The following is a 16,416-nucleotide window of genomic DNA, read 5'->3' as shown; positions in this document are numbered from 1 at the left end:
GGGGGCCAGAGCCCCTCCAGGTGGAGGTGGCCTGGGAGCCGCAGGACAGCATCAGAGTGGGGGGCTCTCTTGCCAGCTCTGCCCAGCAACCCCCCCCACCTTTTCCTCTGTGTCCCCTGCACAAGGACGGTCCCTGGGGGCTTCACTTCTTTCTCTGTCCCATCCCCTCCTCTGTGACTTTTTGGTGTTCTCTCCTTGGGGGCACAAAACTCGCCACTAAGAAAGGTCAGTACTGCGGGGAGTCTGTGGTCTGTTAGGTGGGCTTCATTTTGGCCCTCCCACATGGGGACACGGCTGTAGCTGAAGCCTTGCAGGGCTGCTGGGCAGATGGTGGGGGTGTGGAAAGCCTTCTCCCGGCGTGGGGCACAGAGCAGGCACTTGACGGAGAGCTGGTACCTCTCTGTTCAGGGTTGTAGGAGACAGGCTTGCTTGCTTGGTTGGGACCGCTGGGCTCTAAAAAATTCAGGTTACATTTAAGCAAAATAGAAACTGATCTAAGTGATCACGTGATTTGGAAGGTAGTTGTGTGTGTTAAGATGGAGAAATGTTAATATACACACTTTTTTTTTTTTTTTAAATATACACTCTTTTATTTAAAAACAGGAGAACTGCTGGATTGGTGAACTGGTGCCCCTTCCCTGTGCCCTGCCCTGAACACCTCTTCCATCTGACTGTCCTGAATTACATCCTTTCGTAATAAACCAGTGATCTACCCAGTAAAAGAGATACAAAATAAAATATTGACCTAGGTGACAGAACAAGCAGTTAGTTCCACCTTTTAGTTTGGGGAGGGAAAAAGAGGGCAGAGAAGGGCAGACACAGCACCATGCTGAAGGGATGGGAAGCACAGAGAAGATGATCCGTGCGTTTATTCAGAAACTGTCCCCAGGACCTGCCTGGCTCTCAGACCCACTCGCTGGCAGCAAAGCTGCTGAGGTCAGGTGCTGGGTTCTGCCTGCTCTGGTGGTAGGATACTATTTGAGTAATTAATGATGATTCATGGATTTACTCCCTCTTTTCTTTAACAGTCTTTACTGTGTTGTGAACACTATTAGGTGTATATGGAAGCCTGGCCTGCTGCAGTCCATGGGGTCGTAAAGAGTCAGACATGATTGAGCGACTGAACAACAATTAGGTGTATAATCCTATAATCCTCATGAGGTTTTAGGAACATCTGTGTAGACAAAAAATAACAATGACAATATTGCCATGAGTTGGGAGCAAATAGCAAGCACCATCATGCTTACTGTTAAACAACTTGGAGATATTTTCATGTTAATATTAAGGAAGCAATAATGGGAAAAAGCTGTCCATGAGCATGTGAGAGCATAGGCCTGTGGAGACACGGCCAACAGAGGATCAAATGGGACCTGTCTGCACAGGAAGAGCAGAGCCCCCAAGGACAGCATGGGCAGGGCCGGCTGCATGGCATAACCAGCCAGTCGTGGTAAGATGTGGGTGCCATCCGGGCTGGGCACCTCTGGCCTTGACTTCTGGCCTGGAGTGCAGAGGAGTTGCTGATGCAAGCAGTCTTGAGGCAAAGGCCCTGGACCTCTGAACACTCAGAGGTCAACTAGTAGTTCCCAGTGCTTTGTGGGTAATGAATCCCATGAGCATTTGTACTCAAACCAGGGTACATTTTTTGGTGATAAATGTTATAGGCCAGAAACCACGTCCACTGATTAGTTGTCCTTGCTTTGTGGTCTCATTGGTGGAAAAAGACTTAATTTTGTGTGTCCCTATTCTGCCCTGACCTTTGGGCCCAGTCATGAAACAGTTTCTCTGTTGTTTCGATGCTGTTGTGGGTCCCAGCCTGAGTCTGTTAGGCTTCTTGAGTCTGGCCAAGCCCCTCCCTGTGAAGCCACCACTTGTTTCCTGCCATCCTCGGCCACCACCTCTCTGTGCTGTGTCTTTTGCTCGGGCCTTGGACCCCTGACAACAAACTCTGTCCACCTTGGGGACCCCCATCCTCCTGCCTATAAGAGACCCTCAGGCCACCTCCTCACCCCCACCCCTGAGCTTGCAGCCTGCCTGCTCCTCCCCTGAACATCTCTGGATCCTTTAGACCTGATTGTCTTCTCTTCCAGCCCCTCTTATCACCCACTGGGCTGCTGTGTGGTGAGAAGCTGTCAGGAAAGATATTTAAAGCTATGTTGCACTTTCACAACTAAAAGCACAAATGAGATCGTTGGTTTTGTGCTGCTTAAGCCTGAGGATTAGATTAAGTTAATCTGAATCGTCCCCACTGCAGGTGGGCTGTTCTGATGGACCCTTGTTCTGGTCCCAGATTCCAGTTGGATGTGATTCACTCCCCTCCCCCTCCTCCAGCAGGAGTGTCAGAGCCAGCTCTCATCTGCCCCTCCTCCATGTCTCAGCAACCGAGAGTGCCACGTGCCCACAAAGCGCTCACCAAGCTGCCAAGGCTCACCTCCTGGGTTGGGTTGTAAACTCCTCAGGTTGGAGACTAGACGTCCTGCTTGTAGTCATACTCAGCACATGACTTAATTGAGCAGTAGTAAGTGAAGGAAGAAAATACACAGACACAGATTTCACAGCCTCAAGGGACTTTCCTTTTCTGAAAGAGGGGACCCAGAATATCACGGTGGGAAATGAAGAAGAATTGAATAAGATCTCCCTAAGCAAAGAGGTTTCCACCACGGATTTTCTCCGAGTTAAATATAAATTCAGGAGGTGCTTTGAAAAGAGTCATAACCACGTCACAACTGATTCTGATGCACCAGATATTTGCTGGAATTCCTTTTCCAGCACTCAGGCTGGTTTGCGGCTAAGCCTGACTGCTCTCTGCAGGGGTGGTGGGCGCAGAGAGCATGTGGGGTGGGGTCCGGCCTGCCTTTCCTCCTCTGCTGCTCAGGGGTGGGCAGCTTTCTCTGCTGACTGGCTTGCCAGGAGGGCACCTGAGAGAAGGTGTGTACCAATGCAAAGCCATGTGAATTCTTATTACTTCTTCCCCAACAGGAAAACCCTTCTATTTGGAAAGCCAGACACAGTCCAGCTGGCTCCCCCCTCCCCCCTCAGCTGTCCCAGCTGTCCTCAGGAATGCAGTGGCAGCCGCGCCCACAGGCCCGCTGGCCCCAGATTCAGAAAGCATCCCTCCCCACCCACCTCAGCAGCTCACCCCACGCTGTGTCCCTTCCCTGCTAAATGTGTGTGTGCCCCCCACCCCACCCCCAGACACCTGCTCCCTGGGCCACTTGTCCACTCCAGGGAGAGACAGAGGTCTGTGTCCATTGTCCCAGTCTGGGAGGGGCTGACAAGTTCACCCACCAACCTGTCCAGGCAGGTGCGTCCACATTTGCACAGGTGAGGAAGTCAAGTAACCGGTCCTGAGCCACATGTTTGACTCCAGCTTCTTTTATTTTTTAAGTTCATTTGACTGGGATTAGAATACTGAACGGGAAGCCTACCCTTTCCTAGTTCCCAGGTGTGTTGCCTCAGGTACAACCGCCGCCGGTCGAACGTCTTCCCCTGGCTTCACTGACTGGTAACCGCTGCCTGGACCCTGGCTTCCTGACCCTGGTTGTGGGCCAGCACCCTGCAGCTCTGCTGACATGACCCGTTTCAGGTGCAGTGGGGTTGATTGGAAAGGGATGACCAAGAGAACCATCCGGTGAGATGCTTCTTCCCCGGAGGGCTAAGGGGTCGCAAGGCTTTCCTATAGGGTGAACACCCCACCCCCATCCCCACTGCCCACTTCTGATGCAGCGGCCCCAGGCCGCCCTCCCCACCCTCTCATCTGGCTTCCGCTCAACAGAACAGCCGGCGAAGTGGTACCTCGAGGCCCCTGACTATTTTTATGCGGCCATCTGCATCCTGGGCCAGGCCTGGCGGGCAGCAGCAGCCCGAGGAATCCCACGGCAGGTGGTGACAGCCGGACAGCTGGGACCCGGCCCTGCCCGCGACTGTCCTGAGGATGCTGCAAGTGTGTCGTGAGGACCGCTCAGGGCGACGTGGTGTCCGGCCCCCTCCACCTCTGCAGCCCTGAGGCCGGTCTGGGCGCTGGGGTGGGGTGGGCTGCGGGGAGAGCACGCCCACCCCCCCCTCCCCCCCCCCCCCACACACTGCGTGTGCGGGTCAGACACTCTGGCCAGCCGCCAGTCCCCTAGAACAGCCCGGGAGCCCTGGATGTGGAGAGGAAAGGGCGCTGAGTCAGGCGGCGGCTGAGTCAAGGCACCGGGCGCTGAGTGAAAATTCCTTTTTTGGAAGTGAGGCCGTCCCTTTCCTGGAGGCCGAATCCCCGGGAAGTGACGCCGTCTCACCCGCGGAGGCAACAGCGGCCCCTGGCGGAGGTGCTGGGAGCCGGGCGCCGTCTAGCCCCGGGAGCCCTGGGGACGCCCCTTCCGTCTGCCGGGACCGTGGGGAAGGGCTTCCAGCCGCGCTCCTTGTAAGGGAAGCGCGCAGCGAGCCCGCGGGCGGGGTGGCGTCTCCCCTATCAGCGAGAAGAACGGGACCCTGAAATGCCTGCGTTTTTTTTTTTTTTTCCCTGAGTTTGAAAAAAGAGGCTGTGCTTCCAGGAATACGGCGGCAATTGCTTTACCTCTGCTCCTCCCCCCAGCGACCCCCCCCCCCACTCCAGTCCCGCCCCACCCCGGCCTGAGGTCCCGGCTGCCGGCCCGGCTGCTCCGCGTGTGAAGTGGAGAAAGGGTGGGAGTAAGGTCCGGTGGGCCGGGAGCAGGGGACGGAGGGGCTCCGGGATTCGATGGGAGGATGGGGGTGGGGCACGAGCAGGGGCCCAGGGGTCTGACTGCGAGCGGGTTTGAGCTTCTGGGACGAGCCGTGGGTCTCCCACTGTCCTGAGCCTTCAGACAGGAGGGGGCCAGGCCTCCGCGCCAGCGGTTCTCAGGAGGAAAAGCGCAGAACGAAGGCACCTGGCACGTGCGGGTCCCATTGTCCAGCAGCCCCGAACCCCCACCCCATTTCTCCCGGGAGCCGCACTACCCCCCTCCCAAACCACGTGATGGGGCCTGGGGCCCCGCCTGACTCGGCCACGCCCACCCTGATTAGGACCGATTTCCAGCAGATTCGTGTGCAGGAAAGGCTGGCAGAGCAGCCTATTCGCCGAAGACTGAGGCTCGCAGGCTTTCCGGTCTCTGGGCTCATTAGGAGCCGGGTTAAACCCCCAGTAATGTCTGACCCTCCTGTTCCGGCGGCACCGGCTCCTGATAGAGACTTAAGAGCGATTGTCTTTGTTAGAGGAGAGTTTCTGGTTGATTCAGCGTCTGTGAAACTTCCTGAGATGAAGGAGACAGGAGGAAGTACGTGTATCATAGCAGCTTTCCTGGTGGGTTTATTGTGGAGCGGAAGGCACTGTGCAGCCCCTGGATCCTGCCGTCCTAGCCCCCACCGCAGGGACCACCACCCCAGGGACCCCCGCCCAGTCCCTGATAGTAGCTCAGACCCCTTTTCTTTCCTGAGCAAGTGATACGTGGTGGGAACACAGCATTTTCCAAATTCATCCCCGAGAGGGACCGGCTGGGTCAAGGCTGGCTGGGTGTGCCCCCTATCCACTCTTGATCGCTCTCTGAGGGCGCGAACCAGGCACCGCCTGCTCCTCGGTTTCAGCCAGCACTTGGAGCATGTAGGTGCCCATGTGGACAAGACACTGGCCAGTCACCTGGGCAGCGTGAGACAGGAACCGCAGCAGGGCCCTGCAAGAGAGGCAGTCAGTGGTAACAGAACCATGTGTGCGAGTCCTCATCGAGGTTTGGGGGCTGCTCTGCACAGCCAGGAGCATCCCTGATACTCGGCAGTAAAGAATCTGCCTGCAATGCAGGAGCCACAGGAGACTTGGGTTCAGTCTCTGGGTCAGGAAGATCCCCTGGAGAAGGAACAGGCTACCCAATCCAGCATTCTTGGGCTTCCCTGGTGGCTCAGGCGGTAAAGAATCGGCCTGCAATGTGTGAGAACTGGGTTTGATCCCTGGATTGGGAAGATCTCCTGGAGAAGGGCATGGTAACCCACTCCAGTATTCTTGCTTGGAGAACCCCATGGACAGAGGAACCTGATGGGCTACAGCCCATGGGGTCACAAAGATTCGGACATGACTGAAACGACTTAGCACACACAGCACAACCAGGTCAGAATTTCCTTGGGTCTGGATTTAGCCCTCATTGCTGAGAAATAAGGTTTTAAATGCATGACCCTGGTTTTTAAAAGGAATTTGGTCCTTCTATTTCTTATATAGGGTTTTTGTTCCATTTTGGACTTAATGGTCTTTGGAGAAAACTATGTACTTTGGCTCAAGTCTCAGTTTTCTGAATAAGTCTGTGGTGTGACAAGTTTTTACGACAACACGAGTGCAAGTCAGGCCAGGGCTAGAGGGGCTGAGGAAGGGCAGTAGCTGTGTCCAGACCCTGCTTTCCTGGGTGCGTTACCTGAGCATGGCCTTGAACCCTGTGCAGTGGATGTCGTAGGACACGGAATACATCTCGTACATGGTGGCCTTCACATTTAGGCAGCCAATGACATCCTTGGGGCTCAGCTTGTACAAGTCGAAGGTGATTTTCGCGATACCCCGTCTCTGAGGCGGCCGGCGGGCTGGGGTGTGGCTGCCACCCTAAGTAGGGGGAGGGCAGAAGCTGCAGTGCATCCCAGCTGCCACCTGCAGGGCCTGCAGTGCTGAGTTTACCTGTCTGCTTAAAATCTGAGCATGAATAAGCGGCTAACTATTTGAGGAATGTTTTCAGCCAATCAGGGTGCTTATGTGGCCACGGGGGTCCAAGCCCATAAGAACTGACCTCCTCCAGCAGCTGTCTTCAGGGACTGGGGGTGAGTGTGGTGTGGCCTTAGGGTCCAGGGCTCAGTGGACAGTTGTGCCAGTGATCTGTGGTGGACACGCGCTCACCCTGGTCCCCCAAGGCCACTGCGGCCGCCTGGTGATGTGGACGGGCCCATGACAGCGTCACAGTCCACTTAACCAGCGGGCATACTATTCCACCATATGAAAGGTGGCCAAAGAAAATGCCAGAATCCTATGGCCAACCAGGGCTGGTGTGAGGGCCGTCCCCTGATTTCTAGTTCCTGCCCTGGAAGAAGGTTGGCCTCTTGGGGACACTTAGCAGACTCACTCTCAGTCCGCTTGAGACCCTTGGAGTTGGGAGAGGTCAGAGACCTCTGAAATCCCAGGTTTATAAACAGCATTTTCATATGGTCTTCCTGCAGAAGCTTTGAGAAAAAACAGGAGAGAACAAAGCTGTCCCAGGGCCATGTCCCGGGCACACCTCTGGTGGGTTTGCTGCACACACGGTCCTGCAGTGTACAGGATTCAAATAGAGGAATGACTTTCATAAACCTTGGGAACTGGGAGTAGCTGGGGCTCTGAGTATTAAATTCACTGACAAAAGTCTAGTAAATTTGAAGTTAAACTGTAATCTCCCCTAAAAGTACCTAAACCCTTCTTGCTGGTGCCTCTCTTCTCTCTCCACCCCCAACTTGGACACATGATGGTCCCAGCCCAGGTACTAACACAGATGAGGTCCTGCTGCCTTGGAGGAGGTGCATATATTGTTTTGGAAACGTTATTAAAAATTGACTCAAGGCAGGGTGTTCGGATCACAGCTCCTCTCTGAAGCATGAAAGTTTTGATCTCACTCTGCCAGCATCCTCGGTCTTGAGTCAGAATCGAGATGCCTCCCCAAACTCAGAATCTAACTGTGGCGGCAGTGGGGTGAGGATGGGTGGGTGGGTGGCAAGAAGAGTTTCCTTTTCCCCCTCCCACCCCACCCCCCACAAGATGCCTCAGGGGTATTGACAGGCACCAAAGCTGCTTTGGACTGAGAAGGGAGACCCCTGGTGGCTACTTCTTGGAAGTTCTGTCGAAGTCAAATCGAAGTGGGCTCGCTGAGAAACTCCTAGAAACTCCTACAAGTGGGGCAGGACCTCCAACCTCTGAAGGAAGGTGGTCCCGACACGTAGGATCCTGTGTAAGACTCATGTCAACCAGACTGTTACCAGACGAAGAAACATCCTGCCCCCAGGAACCGTCACTTTGGTGCCACTCTTGTCCACTGCCTCCTGTCACCACCCTGACTCGCAGCTCAGTGCCCACTGCTGTGCCCACCACATGGGGGCTTCAACCTGTCATGTGGCAACCGACTCCCCCGCTGAGTAGAAGAGCATCTCACAGAACAAACAGAAAAGACCCTTCCCCTCTGAATTAGTGTCCTGGGGCTCCTAGGACCAATGGCCACAAGCTGAGTGAGCATATAGACTGATGCTCTGACAGTTCTGGGGGTGTGGGGTGCTGAATGAACTATGGGCTGTCCTGCTGGGGCTTCCTGTCCTGGCTCCAGAGCTGCCTGTGTCCTTCAGCCCCTGGCCCATCCTCTTGTCACTGCTCCCTGCTTCTGCCCTCGCTGGCCCTCTTATGTCCCTCTTACAAGGACCTGTGATGACCACCCAACCAGCTAATCCAGGGTCATCACCCCTGTGAAGATCCTTGAGGCAATCACACCCTTGAACTCCCCTTTGCCATGTAAAGTGACACGTTCCTAGGTTTTGGGGATGAGGATGTGGGTCATGGGGGCTGGAGGGAGGGACCAACTGGGTCATGAGCATCAGTGGATAATCTCTGTCCCTGGTCTCTGTAAACTACACTCAGCTTGGGTGGTCTCAGATTCAGCAGACTCTAAAGACTCAGGGGGAAGCTTGAGGCCAGATGCTTGGGAGAGAGAGGTGGGCAGCCATCTGCCCAGCCTTCAGCAGCGCTGGGGTCACTGGCTGCCCAGAGGGGAGATACCAACTTCGGCACCTCCTTCTGCCTCTGGATTCTGGTTCCCATGGAATGTTGGCCTCTGAAGATTTCCCCTTGTTGAAGGACAGTTGTGTTAGTTGCTCAGTCATGTCTGGCTCTTTGTGACCCCATAGACTGTAGCCCACCAGGCTCCTCTGTCCATGGGATTCTCCAGGCAAGAACACTGGAGTGGGTTGCCATTCCCTTTTCCAGGGGATCTTCCTGACTCACAGATCAAAAACAGGTCTCCCACATTGCAGGCAGGTTCTTCACCATCTGAGCCACCAGGGAAGGTCAGTTAGGCATACAAAAAGATGTTTGAATATTATGCTTTACATGCTTTCATGTTTTATGGTGGGAATGTTTTTCAAGATTTATAATCTATAGTTTTCTCAGAAATAAAACCCTTTATGCCACTTCTTTGCTTGTCTAACTCACTGGGTTTACACCCTCACATACCACCCTAATTTCACCGGCTGTGTCATCTCACTGCCTCCAAGGTCCAGGTCAGATCCACACGCCCTAACAGGGTCTGCAGCTCCTCACCGGCCGAAGCCTGACCCTCAGAATTACTGGCTCTAAACCACACAGCCCAGGTTTGCAAAGATGCCAAGTTTCCTAGAAATACTTAGAAGCATCCCTGGAGGGTAGCAGATCCAGTTACCGGGTGAACACAGAGGAAGTATTCAGAAAGTGAGCCAGTCGACTCCAAGTGGGGACCACACTTACCCAGGTGAGCAGCCTGCCCAGCTGCCGCCCAGATGACGCACTTACCGGTGTCCATTTCTGCCCCTGCTCCAGGACCATGAGGTGTGTGTTGTCCCCCAGGGTTTGGAAGAACTCCTCTGTGTCCACCATAGTGCCATCCTCCTCCAGCACCAAGGTGACCAGTTGGCTGGTGACCACCAGTGCATCCAGGGTCTAGGTCAGACGGAACACACCAGTGTCACCAGGTGAAGTGACTCTGTTTGGACCCATCAGTGGCATCCATTAAGTCATGGTCCCCAAAGTGTTGGCTGACTTTGAGGATCTAAATGGTAAAGATGTACCTTGGCTGATGTCTATAACTCAGACTTTGCTTGGAAGAGAGAAGTTGAAAAGTTGAACGGATCTAACTTCTTTAGAGGTTTCAACATCGTGAGGTAAGGAATTACAGTGAACAATATTCAGTTTCTAAAATGTCTTGCTCATTTGGACAAATAAAAAGAATGACCCTGTGTCCATGATGCTTAGAGAGCCGTGTCTCTGTCGCTTCAGAGACAGCGTATTGGATGCTCAGGTCCTGTCTCTGGTGAAAGTCTACAGTTCTTCCTTATTTGGTGATTGAGGACACTGTTTTAGATTAAGAACAATTGGTCCCCAGCCTTTATAACCAAAACCAGATTTCTAAAGTTGTGCCTCCTATATTCTCCCTTGTCAAGAAACTAAAGCCACATTATCAAATGATGGTTGTTTCCTTCTTATTTTTTTAAAATTTATTTTTATTTTCTTTTTATTTTTGACCATACCACAGGGCTTGTGGGATCTTAGTTTCCTGACCAGGGATCAAACCCTGGCCCACAGCAGTGAAGGTTCAGAGTCCTATCCACTGGACCACCAAGGAATTCCCAATTAATGGCTATTTTGAGGGCTCTCGTCTCTGTACCTAAGTCCTGTATGGGACAGGGACACAGCAATGTTCCCTTTAACCCCAGAAGGCTCCCCCAAGCTCCCTGTCTTGCACTGATTTGTCCCCGAGACCCTGTGAGTTGGGGGCCCTCGTGGCTGATGGGGGTACCTTGCTGAGGAGCTCCTGCAGGCTACTGGCCATCACCCCTCGGCGGCTGCTCCGGTCATGGTTGGAGACACGGAAGGGGCGAGCGGGATGCATGAGGGGTGTGAACAGCACCTTCTTGGTCTGCGACCCCATGAACGTCAGGGGCCTGGAAAGGAACGGTCAAATGAAAGTGAACTGAGGTTACTTTATTTATTTATTTATTTTTTTGAGGTTACTTTAAAGAAGAGTCTTTAAAGAGAGGTTTAAAGTATGTGGAAATAAGACAAGGTTAATATTTGCACCTAAAGAAAGGAAGTCAATGGTCGGGGATGATTAAAAATTGTGTACCTGATACCCAAGAAACAAACAAATATGTAAAATGAACAAACACAGTATCATTACACCTGTTTTACCGGAACATTAAAAGCCCTCAAGGTAACTGAGAAGGAGAGGTGAAGGCACCAAACTCAAAGGAGAAATAAGAATAATATTCTGCAAATGTTGGCTTTAGAGTTGAAAAGCCTAAGTAAATGATTTCTTCAGGCCATGGAGCAGCTGAACAGACTTAAAGAATCAGGCACACACACAAACAGTTATAGATTCGTACAGTAAGACTAAGGAAGAAAAGGCTACCCAGCCAGTATTCCTGCCTGAAAAATTCCATGGACAGGGAAGCCTGGCATGCTACAGTCCATGGAGTCACTGATGGGACATGACTGAGCAATGAACACGTTCACTTTCATACACACGTCTGCATATGTCAGTCATTTATCTATCTATATTTTAATCTATCTATATTTTATATCTCCAACTAGACTGGACTTTCCTTACAGACAAAGGTGACAACCTGGACTTGTGACTGGCATCTAAGGTGCAGGCAGGGGGTATAGTCTTGTGGGGCTGAGCCCACATCCTGTGGGATCAGACACTGTCTCTGAGTAGATGGGGTCGAGACTGAGCTGAATCTCCGGGCACCCCACCGGCGTCTTAGAAACGCCTGGTGCTGTGTGGGAAGCCCCTCCCCCACCCTGGTACGCCGGAACCTGTGCCACAGCCTCTTTACCTAGACTGCCAGCAAGGATTTAGTCTGAAGCTTATTTGGCCAGCGTCAGGCTTGTGCCTTGTGACTGAAGGCATCCAAGCACCTGCCATGGCCAGCAGCATGCTGGCTTTTAAAATATATCAACTAATTTCATTACAACTTTACAAGGAAAGTATTACCCCATTTCTCAGGTAAGAAAGTCAAGGCTCAGAATGATTTCTCAAGGTCACCCAGTTAATAAAGAATCTTTCTGAACTTCATCTTAAGCAATAAACATCAGCTGGAGCTGGTGAGGGAGAGCTGCCCGCCAGGAGGACAGCCCTGGCTCCTCTGCAGGGTCACCACCTGGCCTGTGTCCAGCATAACAGCTGCAAGGGGACTGGTCACTGGTCCCTATGCAGCTCTCCTCCAGACCAAGGCCAGCCCAGTGAGGGAGTCCAGGCCTGGCTGACCCAGTGGAGGGCCTGGCACATGGCCTCTGGACCTCTGCCCCCATTCCAGGGATTACACAGGCTCCTCAGTTACACAACACAACAACCAGGGGCCCACATCTGCCAGGGTGACGCTGCAGGGAAGTTGCTTAGTGCCCTCCCTCCTGGGGAACCCGGCAGACAGGGCAATGAGGATAACCCACATGATGCTTTACACCTGGAACCCAGCTCTGTTCTCAGCCTGATCCAAAACAAGCTCGCTGTAAGGAGCAAAGAAAGGAACAGGTTCACTGCCTGATCAGGACACAAGCTCACATCACAGCCGAGTGTGGGGGGTGGTGCTCAGGGCAGAGGGAAGGGTCGCCAGGGTCGGGGTGGCGGGAATGCCCTTCCCACCCTCCCTCCCCCTGGTGAAACCCTCCTCTAGTGCAGAAGAGCCCGGGGCCTGCCAGCAAGATCCTCCCTCCCCTCAGAGCCATTCCTTTGTTCCTGAGAAATGAAAGACTCAGGCTCAACCTGAGAAATAGGAGGACAAAGTTCACGTCTCAGAACCCGGCCCAGGGCCCCGGGGGATCAGTGCACACTGTGGGCCTTACAACCCTGACCCAGTTAGTCAGGGCCCGAATCTCCTCATCTCTGCAGACGCTTGCACCTCTGTGAGCACCAATGATCCGCTGATCTCCTTCCGCCATCACAAAGCCTTCATTGTCTTTTAACTTCTGAGCAGATAAGCGCTGGCCTCCCTCCTCACTGCTCTGAGATCACCACTTGTGACAAAGGAGGATCAGTTATTGCTGTCCTTAGACCTTACGTTTCCCAACCAAGAACTGGGTCAGTGTTGAGAAAAGGCTTAGGTACACCCAACCGGCTCACCCAACATCAGGTGCTTACTCTGCCCCAGCTAAGTGGACAGCAGGCTCAACTAGCCACATGAACAAAGCAACACCTTAATCCAACTCAGTCTGGTCCTCTTAGTGGGATCATTTGTGTCACTGGCCACCAAACAGCCCTGCCCCTCCCCCACCCCCAACCTCCTACAACCTCCTACAGGGACGTTGTCCCAGAAGCACTGAGAAGTCTTAGAATCCAGTTTCTGGTGACACGTCATGTTGGCCACCCTCTAATCCCCAGGAAGGTGCAGGTGATCACATGAAACAGGAAGGGGAAAGGCTCAGGACACGGAAAAACAAGGAAACAGGTTCTTCAAGGAAATAATATTGTTTCAGGGAAATCAAGATAAGAGAAGTCAGACTTCATGGAAGGTTCTTGGAAACTGTGGAGGGGCACAGGTCCCAGAACTGAGGGGACAGGGATGTCTACCTTTTCCTGGAGGGACTGAGGAGACCTTAACACACACAGGTGGGAAATAAAGCATTGACTGACCATGGATGTGAACTCCACTGCAGTGGAGCAAAGCTGGGCCTCCAGGTCATAAGATGGCATCTTTCTAGGCTGCACTCTGAACTGGTGTTTATTCTAGAAGTGCTGGGGGGTGGGGGCAGCTGGGGGCCCAGGAACAGGTTGTCGTGTGGACAAGGGGAGGGTCCACGGGAAGTGATAAAGCTCAGACAGATCCTATGCCCACAGTCAGGCAATAGGACAGTGCTGGAAGGGAAGTGCGACCCCAGCTGTAGGATGGCAGAGAAGGGACAGACCTTGGAAAGCATCCATCAGGCCTGGCAGGGCCTCCAAGAACTGCAGGGACAGAGGTGAGGGACAGTGTTTGGGGGTGGGGGTGTCTCACTGCGGCAGGAAGCAGAGCAGTGTTGGCCCCAAAGAGGCTCCCTGCCCTCCAGCGATGCCTGGCCAGTGACAAGCAACACATGGGACATGGGGCCCCACCAGGAGCTCCCTGATAGGACTGTGGCCACTCCTACTTTTGCCTTGAGCCCTGACCCCCCACCCCCCACTCTGGGAAAAAATGCTTGGCTAGAAAGCACATCCAGCACATGGCTGTGAAGTCTCTGTACACTTTGAATGTTATTAACATAAGAGTTTAGACCACAAAGGAGTAAGCATCAGTAACCACAGAAAAGTTAATCCCTCCCTTGCGTCACCTACAAGACTGGTCAAATTTGTCCCAAAAGGCAGCTATCCAAAACCTAGAGATCAAAAAAAAAAAAAAAACAAAAAACCTAGAGATCTTTGTTCAAGGAAAGAGGACCAAACAGCTACTCTGCACAAAGTGTGACGGAGATGAGCTCTGTAACTATCTCAGTGTGCGTGTTATCGCCGCCAGGACACAAAGTCAGAGCAGGCTGTGTCTGCAACAACACACAAACTGTGGGGATGGACATCCTGGGCATCCGGAGCCGAGCCAGGACATCTTGGGCTGCTTCCACTACAACCAAGGCCTCCTGATCACAGACAATGAACAAACTAACGACTGGGTTAAGATCATTGCTTACCCACATCTGATGTTAAAAACAAAACAAAACAAAACATTAGGTTCCTGCTTTGGCAACATGCAGGTACTTACTAACAAAAGACAGAGTTAGGAAAACTCTACCAGGACCACTGAGAGACGACAGAAGTCCAGCAGTCACCTTGCCTGCCAGGGGGTCTCATGCAGCCTGGATATAGCTTTAAGGAAGGCAGAGGATGAAAGTTTTCCTTTCAGCAAGTGTTACAGGTGGGCAGAAGCAGGTGGGGTCCCATGAATCAAAGCAGCTCAGCATGGAAGCAGGACCTGGAGACAGTGTGTTCCCAGGATGGTCCTCCACCCAGAGCCCCGCACTCAGGGCTGGCTAAGCAGATCAGTCCTTCCCCATGAGATCATCTGCGCAGTAACTGTGCAGAAGCAAGACTTCAGAAGCAAGTCCTTCCTCCTCACACAGACGTTTTGGGTTTGGGATCTTGCTGTTGGGTCAGGTGTAAGGGCAGGGGCAGCCTTAATCTTGCAGGTCTTGCCTTGTCCTCCAGTTCCAGGCCACACCAGCCAGGAACTTGTGCTCCTGTCGTCTTTACAACTTGGCCCACCAGCTCAGTGCCCAGAGGACCTCAGGTCCTTGGGAAAAATGTTTGGAGGATGCACTCCAGACTGTCAGCGTTTGTTACCCCAGGAGTGGGATTGGGGGCGGGGGAGGCTTGTGAGTAGAGTTGGAGGAAGAGGAATAAACCAGGAAAACCCCAGGGCCCTTCCTTTAGGCCTAAACCACTGGAGAGAAGAGGCATGAAAAAGTCTGTTTCTCACCTTCCTGGGGTCCCAATTTTAAAGAGACAGCCCCAGCCAGACAACTCCCATTCTATCTGGCAGCTCTCTAACCCTGGGAATGGCAGGAAGCCCCCTTTAAGGACCCAGGTTCAGAAGCTCACAGTTCACACTACCTCCTCACCCACCCAACCCCTCCATCCCAGTCACCTCGGAAAACCTGCATTTATATGTACACCTATGACTGATTCATGTTGATATTTGACACAAAACAGCAAAATTCTGTAAAGCAATTATCCTTCAATTTAAAAATAAAGTAAAAATAAATAAATAAAGCACCCAAGGGCTTCTCCGCTCCTTTTGACTATCTACAGAGAAGCATGACCCTCCCTTAAATCTACAATCACTGCCACCAAGATCGTCAGGATTTTACAGAGAAGGAGTGGGTTGCGTTTTTGGACGTTAAGACGAACCCAACAAGGAAAAGTGATGCGGGACCTCGGTCACCGTTGGTGTGAGGCGGGCGAGGAGGCCCCGGGGTCGCAGGTCCCTCTACCACTGCCCCGCATCCCCAGCCCCGGCCGCAGCGTCACAGCTTCCCCCCAAACTCCGCGGTACAAACCCGGGAGCTCAGCCAGCGCCATGAGGTAGCGCCGGAGCCCGCGCGGCCCTGAGGGGTGAGCTGGCCACTCCGAGGCCGCCCAGCGTCCCACCGGCGCCCCTCGTCTCGCCCTGGCTCCCGTCACGGTCGGGGACCTGGAGCAGCCTGGCCCCGCGCGCGCCGGGGGTCTCCTGGGTCCCGCTTCGTCTGCTCCAGCGGCGGCAAGAGATGCGGCTCAGGCACTCACCACGGTCACCTGTTCCCGGAGCCCGCGCACCTGGCGCTGGGGGCGCCCGGAGACCTGGTAGGGGACGCGGGCGGGCTGCGGACGCAGGGGCACACGGGGCGTAGGGGGCCCAGGGGGACGGGGAGATGAGGGGCCCCGAGGCGGCGGGGGCGCCAGTGGAATGCGAGGCGCCGGGGGCGCAGGCCAGCGCGGCACTCGCCTGAGCAGGGCTCCGGCGCAGTCCCGGGCCGTCTCCATCGCTCAGTCTGGTCAGCCCCGCCGGGCCGGCTTCCCGGCGCTCCGGCCTCTTAAAGCGCCACCGCTCGCCCCGCCCAGGTCCACGCCTCTCGGGCTGCGGAGCTTTGCACCCGACAGCCGTTCGGCCGCCAACCCCGGAGCCCAGCCGTTCCCCGGGCCTTCGAGAGTCGCTGGTCGGCCTGTCGGATGGGTCAGTGGGGAC

General features: G+C 53.9%; 1 protein-coding gene across 1 annotated transcript; it reads right to left on the bottom strand.

Annotated features, from left to right (window-relative positions):
• Positions 1 to 5,282: 5,282 nt before the first annotated feature.
• On the bottom strand, positions 5,283 to 16,416 carry CIDEA (cell death inducing DFFA like effector a). Its single transcript, XM_043889517.1, has 5 exons — positions 16,177 to 16,416; positions 10,527 to 10,671; positions 9,524 to 9,670; positions 6,393 to 6,574; positions 5,283 to 5,666 (listed from the first exon to the last, which is right to left on the bottom strand). The coding sequence occupies exons 1-5, from the start codon at positions 16,212 to 16,214 to the stop codon at positions 5,519 to 5,521; spliced, it is 660 nt and encodes a 219-aa protein (XP_043745452.1). The 5' UTR covers positions 16,215 to 16,416; the 3' UTR covers positions 5,283 to 5,518.

Source organism: Cervus elaphus, chromosome 27, assembly GCF_910594005.1.
Source record: "Cervus elaphus chromosome 27, mCerEla1.1, whole genome shotgun sequence".
Taxonomy (NCBI): domain Eukaryota; kingdom Metazoa; phylum Chordata; class Mammalia; order Artiodactyla; family Cervidae; genus Cervus; species Cervus elaphus.
This window is presented reverse-complemented; position numbering and strand designations above follow the sequence as displayed.

Excerpts from the sequence above, each read along its gene's own strand:
- CIDEA (XM_043889517.1), bottom strand. The coding sequence starts at position 16,214 with ATGGAGACGGCCCGGGACTGCGCCGGAGCCCTGCTCAG. Across the intron at positions 10,672-16,176 it reads TGCGCCGGAGCCCTGCTCAG|GCCCCTGACGTTCATGGGGT; the intron begins GCGAGTGCCGCG and ends GTTCCTTTCCAG. Across the intron at positions 9,671-10,526 it reads TGCAGGAGCTCCTCAGCAAG|ACCCTGGATGCACTGGTGGT; the intron begins GTACCCCCATCA and ends CGTCTGACCTAG.